This window comes from Dipteris shenzhenensis, chromosome 3, assembly GCF_047967505.1.
Source record: "Dipteris shenzhenensis isolate YYH24624 ecotype China chromosome 3, Dip_SZ_1.0, whole genome shotgun sequence".
Classification (NCBI taxonomy): Eukaryota; Viridiplantae; Streptophyta; class Polypodiopsida; order Gleicheniales; family Dipteridaceae; genus Dipteris; species Dipteris shenzhenensis.
Genome location: NC_141598.1, coordinates 8909881 through 8931703, shown reverse-complemented (window position 1 = coordinate 8931703; position 21823 = coordinate 8909881). Strand labels below are relative to the sequence as shown.

General features: G+C 43.3%; 1 protein-coding gene across 1 annotated transcript in view; it reads right to left on the bottom strand.

Annotated features, from left to right (window-relative positions):
* ATRX (P-loop containing nucleoside triphosphate hydrolases superfamily protein) overlaps positions 1–21823 on the bottom strand; it is a 173858-nt gene that overhangs the window by 81490 nt on the left and 70545 nt on the right. The window contains exon 13 of the mRNA XM_087373082.1: positions 11874–12044. Coding sequence (XP_087229208.1) covers positions 11874–12044 — 171 coding nt within the window. The remainder of the gene's footprint in view (positions 1–11873; positions 12045–21823) is intronic.

Genomic DNA, 21823 nt, shown 5'->3' with positions numbered 1-21823 from the left:
ACCGACGATCACCAGATCATGAGGGGCTATGCACTGAGAACTTTGCGCATGGGCAAGAGATCTGACCCTGATATTAGCACAATTGTTCAATCATGCCGTACGCCATGGCTTCCCACCTACTTGGAGCACCACCACCATAGTACCGATACACAAGACAAGTGATCCCATGGACACTGGATGCTATTAAGATTGGCCACACTTTGGCTAAGATACATAAATCGGTCCTAGAGAGGGAGAACAGCAGCCAAACAGAGGGTCATGGACAGCAGGCATTTGGGCAGGCAAGATTTTGAAGACAGCACTCCACCCTAGATCACATTTTCACCCTGAGGGCTATTATTGAGGAGGCGAAGTCAAGGCATCAGCATGTCTACACTTATTTCGTAGACTCTCGTAAGCCATTTGACACGATCCCACGCTCTCGCTTGATCAGGAGGTTACATGAGTTGCAGCTCCCAAATTGATGGGAGCAAGGAGCGGAAGCAAGAGGGAGATGGAGAAAGGTGAGAGAGCAAAAGAGAGAACACAAGTTTGTGGGAAGCAAAAGTCTTCAATGTGACTTCCCTTATTGCCTTTTATACAAAGAATAGATAAGGTGATGACGTGGCATTATAAGTACCACTTATACAAGGGATAGCACATTATGCCTTTATCCCCAACAATCTCCCACTTAAAGGCAATGTGCCCAAAAAGAGGAAGAAGTGTACATAGAAAACATATACACAAAATACAAGAGAATCTCAATCATGAGAAACTCAGCCAACATCCATCTGTACTCTGCAATGTGCAAAGCGTTGCGGGTTGAGACTCTTGGTTAAAAGATCTGCAGGATTGTCATCAGTGTGCACTTTGACAAGCTGAATACGCTTATCCTCAAGCACCTCTCTGATAAAATAATATTTCACCTCGATGTGTTTCGTTTTGGCATGAAACACAGGATTACGTGCTAGCTGAATAGCACTCTGACTATCACAATGCAAAATAGGAACCTCTCCTGATAAACCAATATCTCTCACTAGACCAGATAACCATATGGCTTCTTTGCACGCCTCTGTGGCTGCAACATATTTTGGCTCTGTGGTAGATAAAGCAATGCATTTCTGCAACCGAGAGATCCATGAAATAGCACCACCACCTAAGGTGAAAACATATCATATAGTAGACTTTCTTTGGTCTACACAGCCTACAAAATCTGAGTCTGTGAACCCATGAAGAAGCAAGTCTTTCTTCCCCAAGCATATGCACACATGCATTGTGCCCTTAAGATATCTCATGATACCTTTCACGGCTTCCCAATGCTTCTTGCCAGGTGTTGCCATGTATCTACTGACAACTCCCACTGCAAAGGCAATATCTGAACGAGTGGCCACCATTGCATACATGAGACTACCAACCGCGGATGCATAAGGAATCTTGGCCATTTCAGCCCTCTCATCGTCTGACTGTGGGCTGTCTTTCTGACTGAGTTTCACATATGGAGGCAATGGAGTACCAAGAATCTTTCCTCCCTCCATATTGAAACGCTGCAAAACCTTGCCAACGTATTCCTTCTGAGACAAATAGAGCAATTTCGGATTTCTTTCCCGTATGATGCGCATCCCTAAAATGTGATTTGCATCACCAAGATCCTTCATATCAAATGTCTTATGCAGTCCCATCTTCAATGCATCGATCTCATACCGAGATTTGCCTGCAATAAGCATGTCATCAACATAAATGATGAGCAAAATAAGGCTACCATCCTTTGCTTTCTTGGTATAGAGACAGTGATCAACATCACTTCTCCTAAACCACTGAGATTGCATGAAAGTATGGAATTTGAAGTACCACTCCCTTGGAGCCTGCTTCAACCCATATAAGCTCTTTTTCAGCTTGCATACCAACTTTTCTTTGCCTTCACTGACAAACCCTTCTGGCTGTACCATATCAATCTCCTCATGAAGATCACCATGGAGAAATGCAGTCTTGACATCCATCTGACACAAGTCCATATCTTCATGTGCAACCAATGCCAAAACAGCCCTCAATGTTGTCATTTTCACCACAGGAGAAAAAATTTCATCAAAGTCAATGCCCTTCTGTTGCTTGAACCCCTTGGCAACCAATCTTGCCTTGTATTTGTTCTCAGCATTAGGAGTGACCTTGATCTCATAAACCCATTTGCATGGTAAGGCATTCTTTCCAGTTGGTAGTTTCACCAAATCCCATGTTTTATTTTTTATAAAAGAATCCATTTTTGAATGCATGGCCTTCTCCCACTTTCTCTTATCATGCCTTCTCATTGCTTCCTGATAACATGAAGGCTCACTACAATCTGTCAGCATGACAAAATCAGCCACGTAGTTCTGTCCTGGAACAAAAACCTATCAGGAGGTTTGGAGACTCTGATGGATCTTCTTACCCAATCATCTTGATTGGCTGGCTGTTCAGCCTGCATATCAGCCATATTATGTGGCTGTGCCACCTCCTCTGGCTGTCCTACATCACACAGATGTGGCTCTATCTGTGGCATATCAAAGGCAATTTGATTGGGCTGATTCTCAGCCTCTATTCCCTGCACATTAGGGACATTTGCAGCAGCACCTTGCTGCATATTATTGGGCATATTTTGCTGTCTATTCACAATGATTTCTTCAAAGACAACCTTCATATTTTCTGATTTTTGAGTGGGTTGCCTGTGCATGCTTTCCTCATGAAAAATCACATCATTACTATCACCATATCCAATAAAGATGCATCTATTTGACTTTAGTTGGAGTTTGATGCGCTGCTCTTTTCGTACGTGCACATACGCATCACAGCCAAACACTCTCAAGTGTTTATATGAGGGTGGCTTGCCATACCACTGTTCCTCACGTACTTTACCATCCAACCGATTATTCGGTGACCTGTTGATGACATGAATGACTGTTTGAACAGCCTCTGCCCAAAAACCATGGGGTAAGGCAGCATGAGACAGCATACTACGGACTCTATCTTGAATAGTCCGATTTGTTCGCTCTACAACTCCATTCTGTGGAGGATTATGAGGGCTTGTGAGTTCCCTCTTTATCCCTTTCATGTCACAAAATTCCTGAAATATTTTGGAGACATATTCTCCTCCATTATCAGAGCGTAAGCATTTCAACTTCTTGCCTGTCTGATTTTCAACCAAGGCAACAAACTTTTGAAATGCACCAAAAACTTCTTCCTTACTCTTGATGAAATAGACCCACACTTTCCTTGTGGCATCATCTATAAATGTAACAAAGTATTCATGACCACCCATAGACAACTGAGACATTTGACATACATCACTACGTACCAAATCTAAGGGTCTCAATATTTGTTGCAATGTCACTTTATGTGGTGACTGTGAATGCTTACCAAAAATGCAATGCTCACAATGCTTAAATTCCGAAAATTTCAGAGACGGTAAATAACCCAATTGAGATAGTACTTGCATTCCTTTAGCACTCATGGGTCCTAACCGGCCATGCCACAATGAAACCTTTGGCACCTCAGTTACGGCAACCACATGATTCTTTACATCAGAAACATGCAAAGTATACAAAGTATCACACTTGTACCCCTTTGCAATGACTCTGGCTCCCTTGGTTATCTTCCACCTACTATTACCAAACACAGTGTAGTAGCCTTGATCATCCAATTGACCAGTACTAACCAAGTTCTTTTTCAGATTTGGCACATGCCTAACATCATGAAGTATAAAATGTGTGCCATCAGAAAATGCAAGTTTCACATCTCCAATCCCTGCAATAGAGCATGCATAATTGTTTCCAAGATGCACAACACCCTCTAAACCACCATTATATGAGCAAAACCACTCCCTGTGTGGTGTCACATGAAAGGAAGCACCTGAATCAATGATCCAAGTGGTCATGTCACCGTCTTCTTCTGTGACCAAAGCATGTGCATCAAGTGATGAAACAAACAAAATGTCATCCTCACTCTCATGAGTGACTGCATTTACCTCTTCAATCTTCACCCCACTATTACTACTCTCTACTTGCTTGCCTTTATCATATTTGGCATCCTGATTGTTGTTGTTGCTCTTTTTCTGCTCTCTTTTCAGCTTAAAGCAATCTTTCTTCATGTGCTCCTTTTTGCCAAAATGAAAACATTCAATATCCTTCTTAGGACGTGACTTACTGCGGGATCTGTTCCTTTGGTTGTCATTGCCTCTATTCTGAGGTCTTCCTCTTGTGTTAAGGGCAGTGGAAGACTTACTTGAAGAATTGTTCTTCTTGTTCATCTCCTCCATGAGAAGCTGACTCTCAACATCTGCATAAATAAGAATAGGATTTGAATTGCTCAAAGCTGTTCTGAAAATATCCCAGCTATCAAGAAGAGTGCAAAGCAAGAATGGTGCTTTAAACTCATCATCGATGTTGAATTTCTGATTTGCCAACTGCTTGATGATACAGTTGAACTCATTGAGGTGCACACTCATAGTTGTGCCCTCCATCCTAAGATCCATGAGCTTCTTGAGCCAATAAACCTTGCTTGCTGCACTTTGTTGAGCATACAAATCTTCCAACCTTTTCCACATATCCCATGCAGTGTTCTCATTTTCAACATTAAATAGAAGCACATCTGAAATAGAAAGCATGATTGTAGAATGTGCCAATTCATCAACACTTTCCCAATCATCACCTGATATATTTGCCGGCCTCACTCCCTTTTCCTTGATAGGACGGGCTTGATGCTTTTGAAGAAGCACATTATAGCACTGCTTTTGCCAAATGGCTAAATTGTGTGCTCCTTCCAACTTCTTGATGTTAAGAAGTGAACCACCTTCACTCACACTTGAAGCCAAATCTCAGCAAATAAAAAATCAGCAAAGGAAATTAAAAAAGCCTGTAAAATCTGTCCTCTACTGGAGAGAACTTGCAGCCACTATATATTCCAACTTTGAATGCATAAACAGTACCAAAACTGTAATTAAATTCCTGCACTGATATAACTCCAAAACTGAGTGAAATATGCCTGCAAAACTGAGTGTAACTCACTCAAAATTCTGTCCCAACTTGTGACAAAGATAGAGGCATCCAAAACTCAGAGAAACTGTCCCAAAATGACAGTAAAAACAGTCATAAATCTGCAGTAAACAATATTCTTGTTTTTCTCAACACAAAGGCATCCAAAATTGGCATCCAAGACACTATTCCAGTGTCACAAAAATTGCTGAGCACTTGTGCACCAAAAGCCCCAATTTCTGAGATCAAAAGTCAAACTTTGACTACCACAAATGTGCACAACCCAAGCATAAAGGAAATCAGTACCACTTTTGCAACAATGTCAATGCATCCAAGTGCTCCAAGCACTACTTCACAAATGCATAACCTTTGGCATCAAGCTCAAGGAATATTCTTGGAATATTCTGAATTCTTTGAGATTCCCTCTTCCCATGTGTCCCAATTTCTTGCTTCAATGTGCAAGAGCAAGCCTTCCAATGCATAAAATTGCAAAAGCCCCAAATTTCTGTGCCTTATCCACTGCCACGTGTCACTTTCTGACAGGCTGAACCCTAAAAGTGATGATAACTCTGCACCACGAAGGCGAAATTCAACCAAACTTGGTAGACAGTGTCCCTTCAAGTAGGCGATCACTTTTATGATGTCAAATCAGCAGTAGAATGTGCGAAATCCACAGATCTGCAACTTGCCCTGTGGCTGGAAACTGAAAATCAGCAAGAACTTCGCAACGGGCAGTCAAAATCCAACTAAACTTGGCAGGATTCCTCTATAGGTGTAGGCAACCAGATTTAGTGCAAAAACTGGAGGAAAAACCCCAAAATGACAGACGAAATTCAGCTCTTGTGTGGCTGAAAACTGTCACCCAGCATAAACAGCACCAGATCTGACCAAATGTGATCCAACTGGAAAGTGTCCTTGTCCACTTTCTTTTGTCGATCGACTACACGGAGAGGGCTTGCTCCTGGCTGACCTGATGGTGCAGATATTGTTGTATGCTGATGACATGGTCCTCATATCATCCTCAGCAGGAGGGCTGCTGAAACATCTAGAGACTCTGGAGATGTTCTGCAAGGAGAGAGACTTGACAGTTAACCTTGGGAAGACCAAGGTTATGGTCTTCAACACCTCGCAAGCAGCGTCCCGTCATCATAGTTTCACATACCGTGGCAGAGCCTATGCAAATAGTGCAATCCTACACATATTTGGGGATAGTGTTCACTGGACCAGGTTTCACGATGATCCATGCGAGTACACCACGACTGATGCTTCTAGGCACACTTCCAAGACCCCCCGACAAAGGGCTGGCTCTTTGACACACTGGTGAGACCGACTGCCATGTACGCAGCACCTTTTTGGGGGAGTGATTTTTCAGCAACGGAGTGGAAGAGATTTGAGAGATTGCAAGTGACCATGGAATCCAGGATGATTCAGAGTAAACCCTCAGTCCCCCATCAGATTATACAGGCAGAGTTCGCCCACTCACTGACACTCAAGTCTGGCATAATTATGCACGCACGCTTTATGATATCCCACATCAGCCAGCTCTTAACCTCTCACACATACCCGCCCCACATCTTGCACACTCTTCACTACCAGGGGGGGTAAAGGATGCCGTGATGAAACTTAATAATGGCCGAATGAAAGATCATGAGGGCCTATGCACTAAATTCATTGCATATGGGATTAATCTCCTAGCCCCGATCTTAGCAAATCTCTTTAATGAAACTGTTTGTTTGGGCTTCCCACGCACCTGGATTGTTAACACTATCTCACCCATCCACAAGGCATGGCATCCCATGAGCCCAGAGAACTACAGGACCATTGTGATCGGACATGTCATGTCCAAGATTTATGCATCAGTGCTTGATTCTGAGGTTAGTCGATTTGCAGAGATGTAGGGACCTAGAGCAAATGAACAGGTTGGATTCCGACGTGATCATGGGACCATGGATCACATTCTTACATTTAGGCATATCATTGAGGCGGCAAGGGCACAAAAACAGAGGGTTTCTTGTTGCTTTGTGGACTTCCACAAAGCCTTTGACACGATTCCGGCAGCCCGCCTCATCAGGCATCTGCAGCACTTGGCTTATGACCAACAGATCATTTGCGCTGTCATGGCAATTTACGAGAGGGTCTTAGGCAAAGTTCGGATAGGGTCCGGATGGACAGATGAGATCACGAGTACTATTGGGGTCAAACAAGGGTGTCCTTTATCACCAACCCTCTTTGGCCTATATATTGATGAGCTTGAGACAGTTATGCAGACACTGGGCGGGGATGGATGCTCTATCGTTGGAACTCTGATTCAAATCTTGTTATACGCAGATGACGTGGCACTCTTATCTGCCTCTGCAAAGGGTCTCCAGAGACACCTAGATGCCCTACAGCCCTTTTGTGGTTCCCATGAAACCTTGATAAAACCAAGGTCATGATCTTCAACACATCCCAATTCGACGGGTAGCCGCTTGAGGTTGTTTCGTTATATACATATCTAGGGGTTCTCTTCTCTAGACCTAGCTTTACTATGAGACCGGCGATGCAACCGACTGAGCAGGGGATACGCTTCATTGGCCAGATTAGAGAGGCAGTGCTTCTGCTCACATTTTCAGGACCCGCGGACCAATGGCTTGCTTTTTGACTCCTTGGTCCGCCCAGCGGGGATGTATGACAGCCCTAGTTATGGGCCGGATCTGTCAGATATAGAGTGGGGCTCAAGTGGAGCACCTACAAGTTCTCATGCTATCACGGATAATTCGCAATAAGCCGTCAGTTCCTCACCGGATCATTTTGGATGAGTTTGGGTCATCTCCACTACAACTTAATGCAACATTAAAGTTATCACCTACCTATATCGGGTCGGGGATATGGAGATTGCAATTCTGGACGCAACAGATTACTGTGGCTAGCATTGTCCTCCTCTATGGCATTATCAGCAGCAGGTGATCAGAGATGCTGGTTTGCACGCAAAGAGAGATGGTTTGAGGGACTGGGACTCCATATAGATAGACTCCCCCCCTTCCAGTATAGCATTGACGCACTTTTTTCCCTAACCTGTCTCATGAGGTCAACCACGTCATTCGTGAGGATCTTTTGAGCTTGACACATTCAGAACCTGGTTGGGACCGAGCGAGCTTCCAATGAAGCTCAACTTCTACGAGGATCATTGTTTACATATCACAGCGGAGGATTTTATCGAGCCACCAAGATATACGCAGATCCACCTAGCTCATTCATTGAGGATCTCTATTGGGGAGTTTCGGGTCTCTTAACATAGACTTCGCATCGAGAGTGGCAGGGCCAAGGGTTTGTCCAGGGAGAGGTGCATATACATATTATGTGACATCCAGGAGATTGAGTCGGAGGAGTAGTATACTATGAGATCTGAGGATGCTTCTATTGCCGCTTCAGAGACAGTTCTAGGGTATTGTCCCGCTTTCTCTCCGTTCCAAAAACAAAATGCTTGGCCGCCTTCATTCACAAGGCAGTCAAACACCGCGAGCATCTACTTCGATTATGGAGACAGGAGCAGACCTCCTTGATAGACTCTTTTCAGATTTCGATCACTGAATTCTTCCATCCAAACCATGCAGGCTCCCACACCGCAAGGCTCCACCATGATCATGACACACAGCCAACAACACGACAGCTCAGACAGAGGGTTGATGCACAGATTACGCTTGGGGATATTTCTTCTCTATTCAGAGTTCCAGCTCCACCGGCAAGGGTCATTGTAGCCCTTATCAGAGCTATGACCAGGAGACGACATAGGACCTCGTCTGTGGACAGCTGCTAGCACTCTATCTCTAACTTTAGGCCCTCACTACGTCATCCCCCTCGACGCTCTGATGATGAGGATGTTAGTGTTGTGTAGGCGATCATCATTCTAACATGATTATGTAGCACTCAACACTTATCATTCTGACATGACTATGTAGCACTCAGCACTTATCATTTGCATTCTGCATTGGAGTGGATGCTCGTTTAGTAGCTCCACCCACACAACTTGTTTGTATCACAACCTCATAGACCCATGGATATTTCGAAGACTTTAATAATCTCTCTCCCTCCCTCCCTCCCTCTCTCTCTCTCTCTCCCTTTCGAAGACTTTAATAAGACATGCCAAGAGAGAGCATAATATGCCAATTATGTGACCAGGGTATGCCAGAAACAGAAGAACACATGGTAATGATATGCCCTTACTATGCACACATTAGGAAAAAGTTCAGCTCTCTTCTTGAGGGACATAACAGAATGGCTGATTTGCCACATAAGGCGTCACCCTCAGCTTTAGGAACATTTGTATCTAAGCTTTTCAAGCACAGAAACTCACCTAGACATAAAGATAGTTTCTCTTATTACTTCCAAAAGATCTCGGAGCACGGTCTTGTCATCAGACCTTAGTAACTTGAGGACAGGAGAGTTTCACATGCACTGAGGATTGCCATTGGGGTCAGTTGCGAGTCTCATCGCATCAGCTACGGAGAGAGTTGCAGGCATACCCAGAGAGCAGAGGATTTGCATACTATGCCAAATGGGGGAGATCGAGACGGAGAAACATTTTCTATGTGTTTGCCCAGTCTACTATGAGATCCGAGGATGATATCATTGCCTCTTTCAAGAGGGACAGGATTTTGGCCCACTCACACGGTTGATACATTTTCACGATCAGGTCTGTGTTTGGCTCTATCTGTATGAGATGCACCAACAGAGAGACACACTGATGCGACAGGCCAGAAAGCAACATGGGCTGATGCCACAGGTCACCATTGACCTTTGTCACATACTTTTATGCATCTGAGTCAATTGCCAGCGTAGCCGAGGGAGAGGAGCTTGATGAGATGAGAGCATCATGGATCAACAGTAGGAGTGCCCACCACGATGTGGCTAGACGTGGGACACACACTCCACGTGCGACACGGAGAGAGCCCACAGTACACACAATCGAGATCTGGTCTATCTCGTCCCTTCTGAGAGGCGACCGCCAGAGATGAGGCATCACCCTTGACATAGCACACCGGATCCAGAGATCGAGGAGACCACACCCTCCCCCACGTCGCGAGACAACTCGACCGACAGATATACGAGAGCTTCTCACATCTCATCAAAGTGCCACCAGGTCACCTAGATATATGGAACCTGAGCACATACTAGGAGTGCTAGCCCTGAGCGCCTGACACGCTCTTGTTACTTTGCTACTCTAGTATTTTGTTCACTAGCTGAGCATAGTAGCGTTTTAGCTTTTGCTTTCAGTTTTTCAGCTTTTAGTTCTCAGCAAGGGTCTTAGTGAACCCTTTGCTCCAGCCCCCAGTGGCTTGTATGAGGTACTTCTTGGATCCGCACTTTGTCTCATAGACCCGCAAGGCCTCTTGCAGACGTTAATCTCTCTCTCTCTCTCTCTCTCTCTCTCTCTGCAAGAGGCCTTGCGGGTCTAGATTAACGTCTGCAAGAGGCCTTGCGGGTCTAAACTAGCTGAGGGTGGGGCAGACACATGGTATGCACGTATATTCACATGGTTTCCCGAACACGGGATTCAGATGGACAGCCTCCCCCCCCTTTCAGTATAGTTTGGATGCCCCCCCTCAGTCGATCCCGCGAGATGAGATTAGGTGCAGACCCAAGTGTACAGCCAAATGCTATGGCCGTGATGCAAACTCAGATGGCTTCTGTGTTGTAAGTTTTAACTCAGCTCACTCAGAGCTTTGCTGAGATTGTACATAATCCAGCTCTAATGCTGAGGGCAGAGGCACAGCCCATACAGGATCCACAAATGCATGTGGGACAGCCACTACCAGAGCCATAGACACCAGTGGTACAGCCACACACAGAGGCAAGGACCAAATGGGAATGAGCATGGTAGCAATGCTCAGAATGTGCAGCGGCAGCAAGCCCAACCACAGTATGTGGTTCAGCCAACTCACTTTGGAGGAGGATCTATATTTCAGGCCATGACCTCACAGCCAGCCCCACATTATTTGTATGCTAATGTGGGAATACAGCCTGGAATGCACAGAGGCAACATACAGTCCCTACCTGCTTCACATACCTTAACATGTGAAGGATTGGCCATTGTAGCATCAATGTGGCCATGGTTAATCCTTGAAAAGATGCTCAAAGTTGCATACAAAATGAAATTGCTAAAGGGTTGCATAGTGAATCAAAGTTTCAAGTAAAGGTTATCTGTGTTGGGTGATTCAAGGATTCAAATACTTTTGGATGTAGAAACTAAATGAAGAAGTGGTGCCAAAACAAGAACATATATTTGGAATAATATGAGGTATGCACAGCAGTAGAACAAGGTATACACAGGAGGTAAGATCCTAACCATGCTTCTCGCACAAGCCAGGGTACCCTTGTAGATGCTACTTATGATTCCATTTACCAGATTCCAATTGACCCCAGCAAAGAAAGACACTTCTAGCAACGTTCTCAAAAAAGAGCATGCTGACAACCACTAGTTTCCAGGGAATTTGTCATGCAGCATTATTAAATTTATTTGATTTCCCTTTCTGGAAATGATGAAACATCTTAGTAGTAAAAAAGTGTGACATAGGTATAAATACATCACCGACCAAGTGAGCAGGCATTTTTAGAAACCTTCCCGTATATATATACCTTTGTAAGAGTAGAATATATCCAATCGTACAAATTCAGATTTTTGTATAGCCTAACAGACACTATACCAAAATCTAAACATCACACTCAGGTAAAGGCATCACATAAAGCAAAGTGGAACAGATTTTTGTGTGTTCCACTTTGCTTTTTGTGTCCATGTAGACATGTCCACATCTTGAGTATCTTAACATTTCAGTGTTACCTATCCACCCAGAAATACACATGTCCACCCACGAGAATCACACACCACCACACAAAAAGGTGTCAGTGGGAACAAACCTGATGGGGCTTCAAAAATTTTGAGATCCCAAGAGGGATTAATACTTCCTCCTCATCTGCATCCCTTGCAACATTCACCACACACTCTTGTAGTGTAGAACTAATTGCCATAGAACTGCTGGTGCTTGCCATAGCAGACTCTCGCAGCCTATCCAGTCGCTCCTTCCGCTCCTATTTAGTCAATTAATACACAAATTGGCTTTAACTTATCAAATTAGTATTTTAAGAAACAACATACTTGACAACTGGCCCACAAGCAAACATTTACAGCCCATCTGCAGGCTACATGGTAGACTCGGTTGACGAAACATAAATGCAATTCTAAGCCTTACTATGGGCACACCAAGTTTTAATCTTTAAACTTCAAATCAAGGATTGACCCTTGAGGTACAAGCATGGCAGACTGGAAATTTGGACAGCCAAGTCACAGGCAATCCACAACAAGCATATCATCTTGTTTAAAACTGACTGTGTCTTTAAGGTAGACAATTGTTAAAAACTGGAGAAATGGAGAGTTTTTTTCACGCAATGCTCCACCAAAGAGAAAGGGTTCTACTAGCTGGCATACCAGGGTAAACTTGTCAAATGTAAACCTAACAAAACCAAATACAAGTTAGAGATAGAAGAAGGGATGAATCTCTAGTCCATAATGGGAACAGGTGCAGCGCAGAATTGTTTTATCCTAGTATCTAACTTCTTTAAAATTCCTAAAGCGAGATTCAAAATACGTTGTGCAGCAGCTTTCATAAACATTGTGCAAGCACAAGTTCTGGAAAGCAATGCATGCCATAAGAACTTTCATAACTGAAAATCACTGTAAATAAACACCGTCATAGCAATTTTCATTTTGTCACACAACTTGCTTTGTACAGGCTATTAGCTTGACAAAGTTCCTTTAAATCCCCAGATGTTGTAACAAGGGAGTATACTGTCATTAAAAGTGTCTACTCACAAATCGTCAGCCCATCATCCATCAGCAATGGTGTACTTAGTAAGTTGTACTGATGGTAGTATGTGGTAAGGATGGTTTTTTATACAAGCAAGAGTGTTCTTTTCCCTTCATCGATGCTATTCTTTCTCCAATCGGAAAGGCAGCATGAGCATCATTTAATCAGCATTTAAAGGGATCATGAGTATAGCTTAATCAGCATTTAAAGCCTTAGAAACAAGATTCAGCATCATTGCCAATACATTATACAATATATATCTGGGAAACAAATGGATGTAATGTGTGCACATTTTGCAAAATAAAACATTTTATCGAGGTCATTTCCAATCCAAATCACCAGAATCCACGCATTATTAACATTATCTGGGAAACAAATGAATCTAATGTGCAAAACAAAACATTTATCAAGGTCGTTTCCAATCCAAATCACCAGAATTTCCACGCATTTTTAGCCCTTTATTAGCAATTCATATAAACCTTCTGCACCCGCACATCTGCGAGTGTAACAGACCATCACAGACTGCAAATGTATCCACCTGATTTATTTATTATTTGCCTGATGATTGCATGGTTTTCACCGATAAGCTTGTGTTGTATGTGTTTGTAAATGTCAACATGACATTAACGTTTCCTTGCTATGTCAGAAGGCTCATGCATAGGAAGTGGATTGTGTTTGATAGGATTGATCAAATGGTAAACCCAAGAGGAATCTTGTAAGCAACCAGAATATATACCTAGATGAATCCAGGAACATTCCCAAACTCATCCTCTAAAAACACAACATAGTGCAGTTTCAATCTCACGAGAGTCACTCTTGTAAGCGACCAAAATAGGCCACATGTCAAACCAGTGTGCACCGAGTATGAGGACTCCCACAGCTCTGTCCCTCCTCCATATCCCAACAAAACTCAGCGGGACAACAGGACCTATCAACACTCCATTACATCCAATGACTATGTCATTACAGTATTGCATATGGGACTAAAGTCCACGTGGAGCACAGTGCTGTAAAGAGGCATTTTAGCCTCCAAAGTCACCAATTTACAAGCCATGAGGGGAAAGGGACAATGCACCAACAATCAGGCAAAGTTCGCCATCCACAACAAAGGTAGTCTACACAACAAACAAGGGTCATGCGAGGCAGCAATCGGAAGGCCAGGCCAACCAATTGCATGGGGTAGTCATCCCGAAGTGCAGCCACCAAAGTGCTGCCAGTGAGCAGTCACAAACCAAAGCTCACACCACATCAAACAGCCAGCCAGACAACCGGGCACCATATGAAGTCTACAATGTGCACAGGGTTGCAGTCCAAATAGTCACCAGAATCATAACGGCTCTGATGCCATGTAAGCGACCAGAATAGGCCGCGTATCAAACCAGAGTGCACCTGGTACGAGGGGTCCCACACCTGCACCCCAAGCCACCTCCACATGCCAACAAAAGCCAGCAGGACAACAGGAGCATTTATCACCACTTCATTGTATCCAATGACTACATCATTACATATTGCATATGAGACTAAAGTCCCCCGATGTGTAATGCAGCACAGCGCTGGAAAGAGGTATTTTAGCCTCCAAAGTCAGCAATTTACAAGCCACAAGGGACGAAGGAAATGCGCTTACAAATAGTACCCTTTCCTGAGTAAGCTTTTGGCTTGTGTGTGCACTTTCCACCCTCCAAAAGGGCTTGTAGCCAGTGATTGGCATTTCCATTTGCAGCAATTCATTGTGTCTGTGTGCATCCTACCTATGGAAGTGTGTAGACACTTCAGATTACAAGGCCTCCACCACCATGTTTTCTTTCATGGTGTCAGAGCCATCCTATTAGACCTGTGTATCGCCACCTTGGGCAGTCACCTAACAAAAGGCACACACACAGGCTGAGCAATTCAGTCTAGAGGGTTTGTTTGAGTATGCGTGTGCTTTCTAAGTTAGAAATGTATTTTTGACTCTTTGTAGGAAACAATACATAAGTGTAAAGGACCATTTAGCTTTTTACGTTTTAAATAAGAGTGAGAGTGAGAGTGAGAGTGAGAGAGAGAGAGAGAGAGAGCGAGCGAGAGAGAGCGATATTCCAGTTTTTTGGAAGATTTTGTTTCTTGACTTGCTTGTTTATTTTTGCTTAGTCACCTACTTCCTTTCTTCTTTATTTCTTGTTTTCTTTCTCTTATGTTTATTTGACGTATTTTAGTAAGCATTGGGTTTGCCCAAGAGTCTCCGCGGGTCTTTAGAAACCCAGTATAGCTGCTTATGCTTGGGCACTGATGACGACATGAGTGTTGCTTTGCTTGCTAAGTATGTCTTCCTTTTGTTTTTCTTAAAAGTGTTTGTTTACCTCTTTTTTCTTCTCTTTCATATTCTCTTTTATTTTCTCTTTTATTTTCTGTGTAGATTTTTTATCTTTAGAACAACAAAAAATCTAAATTTGTATGATTGGACTTATTCTAGCCTTACAAAGGTATATATATATAGAGGGCACTTCAGTCTAGAAGGTGTCCACAAATGCGTCTTCACGGTATCAGAGCCATCCTATTAGGCCTGTGAATCCTCACCTTGGACGGTCACCTAACAGATGGCACACACACAGGCAGAGCCTGAGTACTCAAGCTCCTCAGTAAGCCTCGGCCCTCAGTAAGAAGAAGAGCCTATGCCTTAGTGCAAAGAAGGCCTAGGCAGCTCTAGGTGGAGGCAAGCTCTCTCCAATCACTGCAGAGAGAAAAGATCTTCTGTAGCACATGACCTAGAAGACCAGCAGCAAAGGACCTGATTCCTGCATAAGATCTCTGCTGGAGAAGAGACCTGCAAATGGTGAGCAGATGTTCAGAGAAGTAACACCTGCTGTATCAGACATCGACTTGAGGTAAAAACTCTGAAATGGATGAACATTATCAGAGAGAGCTAATACGACGCAACAGAGCTGGGAAAATCCTTGTGGCGGGCAGTGACATCCTCTCTGCCCTTCTGTGCTGAATCAGGCGAGTCGTGATCATGACCTGTAAGTGACACCTATCTGCAACTACATTGACATAGCGCAACCAGCAAATGCTGGCAATGCTTTTCCCCCACAATTGATATCTGCAAGGAAACAAACGGCAGCTATCTGCATCGATCCGCTGACCTACATACAAAGACAAGAAGGATCTGAAAAGGCGCGAACACCACCAGCGGCAAACCATCGCCACAAAGAAGCTATCGCAGCCTCAACTGCCCCAACCTGCAACATCAAGCAAAGAGTGGTTGTCTGTTGCAATCAAAAGAAATCATGAGCGTGAGGCCACAAATCAAAGATCATGAACGATCAATCGGCATCACAATCTAAGCAATCAGCAATTTGAACGGAGTTGACAATATCAAAGTGCTATGAATCAGCGGTGACCTATAAGAAGATACATCAGCAGTGGACATCGATATAGGGCAGATCACAGGAGCAAAGCAGAAGACCTGCATCGACAAAACTTAAGGAGAAAGCTGCCATAGCACAAAGAAATCAGAGGTTTTCAAGGTAGACGTTGACCAAAATTATTTCAACAAAATCCCATTTTCACCACCAACGAAACTTGACGAAAATCTGTTACAGGTCTTTAAAGTCTGGTCTTTTAACAGATTTAAGCATCTGAGATCACCTTAAGGGCCTACACAGGGTGTCCCTTCTGTTTTTTCTGGCTATAAGGCCATACCATCCTCACCTTCAAGTATTCCCCCCTCTCCTCGCCATTTGGAGGCCCGTTTTGCACTATTTCAAAATCCATAAGCGCCTCGCATTGAGGGCTTACAAAGACACATATTGATTGTGTATCCGCCTCATCATCGAGAACCAACCTCTTGTACCATATACCCTAGTTCATTGCTTGTCGAACTGCCATTTGTAATTCATGGGCCCTGCTTTACCCAATGACCCTCCTCATAGAGAACTACCCTCGTGTAATCATCTCACACCCTGATATCCTCTTAAGGGTTTATGATAGCCAGTATATCTTCTCACACTAAGAGACGTGATTACAATGGCCAAGAGATCCTCTCACACCAAGAGAAGAGCACCGGCTGCTTGGAGGTGGTTTTGGGTTTGAGGGGGAGCATCATCATCATTCATGGTCAACTTCAATTAGAGGTAAGGGCTTAGGCCTTATTTGGTAGTTAATTCAACTGTGCTTTAATTAGAAGGTCTCAATCGTTTTCGTAGGTGTCTTTACTTTTACTTGATTGATCTATCCGATTAAAGCACACATCGCACTCACATAATCTTTGCGACCTTTGCGATACACCAATTAAGATACAATCAGACAGGGATGTCCCCTTCCAAAAAATGCCATGGTGCCTTAGTCATAAAAGGAAGTTGAGCAAGCTTAGAATGAAAGGGGGCCAAAATATGAAGGACCATGTAAATCAGCTCAAAGACCAAATAGATCTTTAAGCAATGCATGGTGAGAAGATGCCTAATCAACCTACAATTAATATTCTTCTTAAGAGTCTTCAAGACTCGTGGGATAATTTTTTCACCACGCTCTCTTACAAAGTGCATTCTCGCTCATGATCTCAGCTCCATGGTTACCTCATCACTAAACAAACCAAAAGGCAGAAAAAGAAGTTAGGTAATAGGGATAATACAACCTTTATGGCTAAAAATAGAAGACAAAGTCAAAAACCCCCATGCAATCCTAAACCAAAGGATGACTTTACTTCACAATGTCAGAATGATAATAAAGATCATCATGACCTTGCTTTTACAACGGGAAACCTCGACACTTTGCTTCTAGGTGTCAAAATAAAATTGCAAATATGGCTAAACGCGGGTCTGAAGCTAGTGGTAAAGGCACCACTAGTATAGCTATGTTCCAAACTAGTAATTTGAGAAAGCCTTAAGTATGCCAAAACCAAATAAGACTTGCTAAGCTGATGAGTCATGGATTAATTACTTCGAAGCCTCCAATCATTTCATTCCGCACAAGGAGTATTCCTCTCAGTTAGAGAGAGGTTATAGTGACCATCTAGAACTAGCAAACTCCAACTTAATAAAATTAAGGGTATTGGTAAGCTATATTGCATCAGCTCCACAAATAAAAAGCCCAGGATCATGAGCAACTATAGACTGAGCACTTTGCACATGGACAGGAGGTCTTGGCCTCGATCTTGGCACAGATGTTCAATCATGCTATATGCCACGGCTTCCCCCTACTTGGAGTGACACCAAATGTGTACTATTCCAAGCAATTAATAAAGAGAATATATTTGACTTCTACCAAAGAGCACTATCTTTGACCCTTGGCCATGGTCAAGGTAGGTTGACTATGATCAACCTAGGCCACGAGGCTGAGAGAGAGAAAGACTTTCCACATGTAAATTCTACCTGGCAATCCTCACGTGGTAGAAGTCGAGCACAAGTGTCACCACAATGTAAATATCCTAAGTCAAAGTACAGTTGACCATTTATTTGATCATAATTAAAGAGTTTTATATGTGTTAATTATGGTCAAAGAATTGACTACGGTCAAAGACACTTGACTCTAGTCAAGTAAACCTGACTTCGGTCGGGGAGACTTGGTTTATTACCAAGAGGATTAACCACGGTTAACCAAGATGTGCCAAGTTCGGTTGGAGAGACTTGACTATAATTAAGGCGCCTCGACCCTTGGTCAAAGCCTCTTAATTATAATCAAAAGTGTTGACTCCGATCAACCAAAGAATAAATATATTTTTTTAGATTTGTTATGTGTGCACATGTATTCAGTGGGAACGCCCACCGTGACTAGAACTAGTCCACAATGTGTTGTTTGCATGCAAAGCGCTAACAATTAATGGGTGCCATGGTGGTGCGCTTTAATTAATTGTTGCAAGTACTAGGAAGAGTTATTTTCCTAAGCGCTACGAGAGCCTAACAAGCATCTAGGAGGCGGTTCGCGTGACCAAGTGCTTCGAAGACTCCAGAGTTGCCCTTAGTGGCATGTAATAGGACTTAGTCTAGATTTTAGACAAGCGGCATGTTGCCAATTTGAAATGAGCTTGAAGCTCTTGTAATATGGATTCACGTTGGATTTTGTATTAGGCAGCTCTACGATGAACTCTTGTAACAGATTCTCTCTTAAAGAAATAAAATACCTTCGCGGGGGTCCAGCCCGACATGTTGTCTTGGACCCTGTGAGAAGGGGAGAGAGCAAAGTGAGAGCAAGAGCAGGAGAGTAAGAGAGCTGAAAACGATAGTTGCAATTAGATGAGTGTTGTACAACTGAATAAAGTGATAGGTTTTGTCTAAGTGACAAAACCTTATCCTTCACTAACCATAGTTAGTGAACTAACTGTGCTTAGGGAAAAAAATCTCTAAGTGAGGGAAAAGTGCCCCTAACCTACTTATTACATTACATTGGTCACTGCTAAATTATAGCAATAATTCTAACACCCCCCTGCAGTGCCAATGTCATGTACAAGGAAATGATCAATCACCAAAAGGAGATAAGTTCAGGGCATTGCGAAATGCCTCAAACTTTTCACGTGGAAGTGCTTTGGTAAAAATGTATGCAACATTGTCATGTGTTGACACATAGATCATGCTGATCTCTCCTGCATGCAACTTCTCTCTGACGTAGTGATAGTGAACCTCAATGTGCTTCGTGCGAGCATGAAACACAGGATTCTTTGCCACTGCAATAGCACTCTAACTATCAGTGAGAATTGAAGAAGGACCCTTCAATGAAAGATGAAGATCAGCAAATAAACGATGCAGCCAAACACATTCAACTGTCGCTGTGAAAGCTGCCCTGTACTTAGCTTCACATGAAGAGGTAGCCACTGTAGATTGTTTCTTGCTCAACCAAAAAATACAAGCTTTACCCAAAAAGAAACAATTGCCACTTGTGGACTGCCTAGTGTCATAATCTCCAGCCCAATCTGAGTCACTGTAGGCATGCATCTGCAAGTCACCCCCCCTGGGAAACATCAAGCCAAAAGACTTGGTACCTTGCAAATAACGGAAGATGCATTTTACAGCCTGCCAATGCATAGTCTTTGGGCTGTGCATATATCTGCTCACCTGAGAAACTGCAAACTGAATATCAAGTCCTGTATTGCAGAGATAAATGAGGCATCCAACAGCCTGACTATAGAGTGTGACATCAAATGATTCACCTGCTTCATTCATTGTAAGCTTCAGCCCCGGCTCCATGGGAGTAGCTATGGGCTTACAATCCTGCATGTTGAATCTATCCAAGAGTTTTTGCACATACTTGGATTGAGACATACCGATGCCCCTTTGCTCTTGAGTGAACTGGATCCCCAAATAAAAGTGTAGCAGCCCCAAATCTGACATGTCAAAAGTGGTCTGCAATTCAGCTTTAAAATCTGCAATATTATCTTCATTTGACCCTATGAGTAGTAAGTCATCTACATAAAGAATGATGACTAAAATATCCCTCCCATCCTTCTTGATGTAGAGGGTGCTTTCAATTGGACTGTTGTGCAGCCCCTTGCTGGTCAGAAAGGTCAGAAAGGCATGAATCTTTACATACCATGCACGTGGGGCCTGTTTCAACCCATACAAAGCTTTATTTAGCTTGCATACCTGAAGTGCATTTCCTGAAATTTCAAAGCCTGGAGGTTGTTTGACATAAACCTCTTCCAACAAGTCTCCATTAAGGAAGGCTGTTTTTATGTCCAACGAATGAACATTCCACTGAAAATTTGCAGCCATTGCGATAACTGACCGAATGGTTGTCATTCTGGATGTAGGAGCAAAAGTCTCCTCATAGTCTATGCCCTTTTTCTGAGCATATCCTTTTGCGACCAGCCTTGCCTTGTACCTGTCAATGGTGCCATCTGGCTTTCTTTTAACTTTGAAAACCCACCGTGTACCTATGGCATGTTTACCTAGTGGCAAATCAACAACTTCCCATGTCTGATTTTTTTGAATGGACTACAACTCATCGTGCATGGCATTCATCCAATGCACATTATCCTGTGCCTCTTCAAATGTCTCATGTTCCTCCTCATCAAGAAGAGTACCTGCATAAGCTGATTCAACTGAAAGAGCACCTCCCCCATGCCTTACTGCACTCCGAGTTCTGCCAGGTAATGGAGCATCAATTTTACTCTCCCTGAGAGTCTGTAACAGCCAATTTGGGACTGTTTTTGCTGCATGTATATCTGCAATTTCTTGCTGAACAACCTCTTCCACGGCTTGCGGAGGTGGTATGACATCCTATAGCTAGATTGGAGCATGTGGAGGTATCTGAAAATTCTGATTTTCATCAGATATATCAGCAGGGGAACCCAAGGCAATGGGTAGTAACCCCTCAAAGACATCACCGGAAGAAGAAGGCATATCAAATTCAGCTTGAGTGTGAGCTGAATTTTCTGAAAATATTACATCTCTACTGACAATAATCTTGCGTGTGACAGGATTGTAGAGACGGTAGCCCTTGCTCTCTGCACTGCACCCAACAAAAATGCATTTGATTGCCTTATCAGACAATTTATGCCGAAACTCAACAGGCACATGAGCATATGCAAGGCATCCAAAGACACGGAAATGATCCACAGAAAGCTTTCTCCCTTGCCAAACTTCATAGGGAGTCTTGGTCTTTAAAGCTTTTGTGGGTGCCCGATTCAAACATAATTGGCACACATGAGACCTTCAAGCCAAAATTTGTGAGGCAATTTTTTGCTTTTTAGCATACATCTATCCATCTCCATAAGAGTACGATTTTTCCTCTCACCTTTGCCATTTTGCTGAGGAGTTAGCCTCACTGTAAGCTGATGTACAATGCCCTTGTCTTTCCAAAAAGCATCAAAATCTGCAGACAAGTACTCCCCTCCTCTATCTGTGCGTAATGTCTGTATCTTGAGTCCGGATCATGCCATAACTCCGCATTCTACATAGCAGCAGGAGTGGAAACTGCAAGAGCATGTGCTGGCCTTTTCTCATACATGTCAAGCTGAAAAAGACCATGCAACAAAGTGCCAGACAATCTCAAGGCATAGTCATGCTCTCTATCATGGATTGCACACTTGTCATC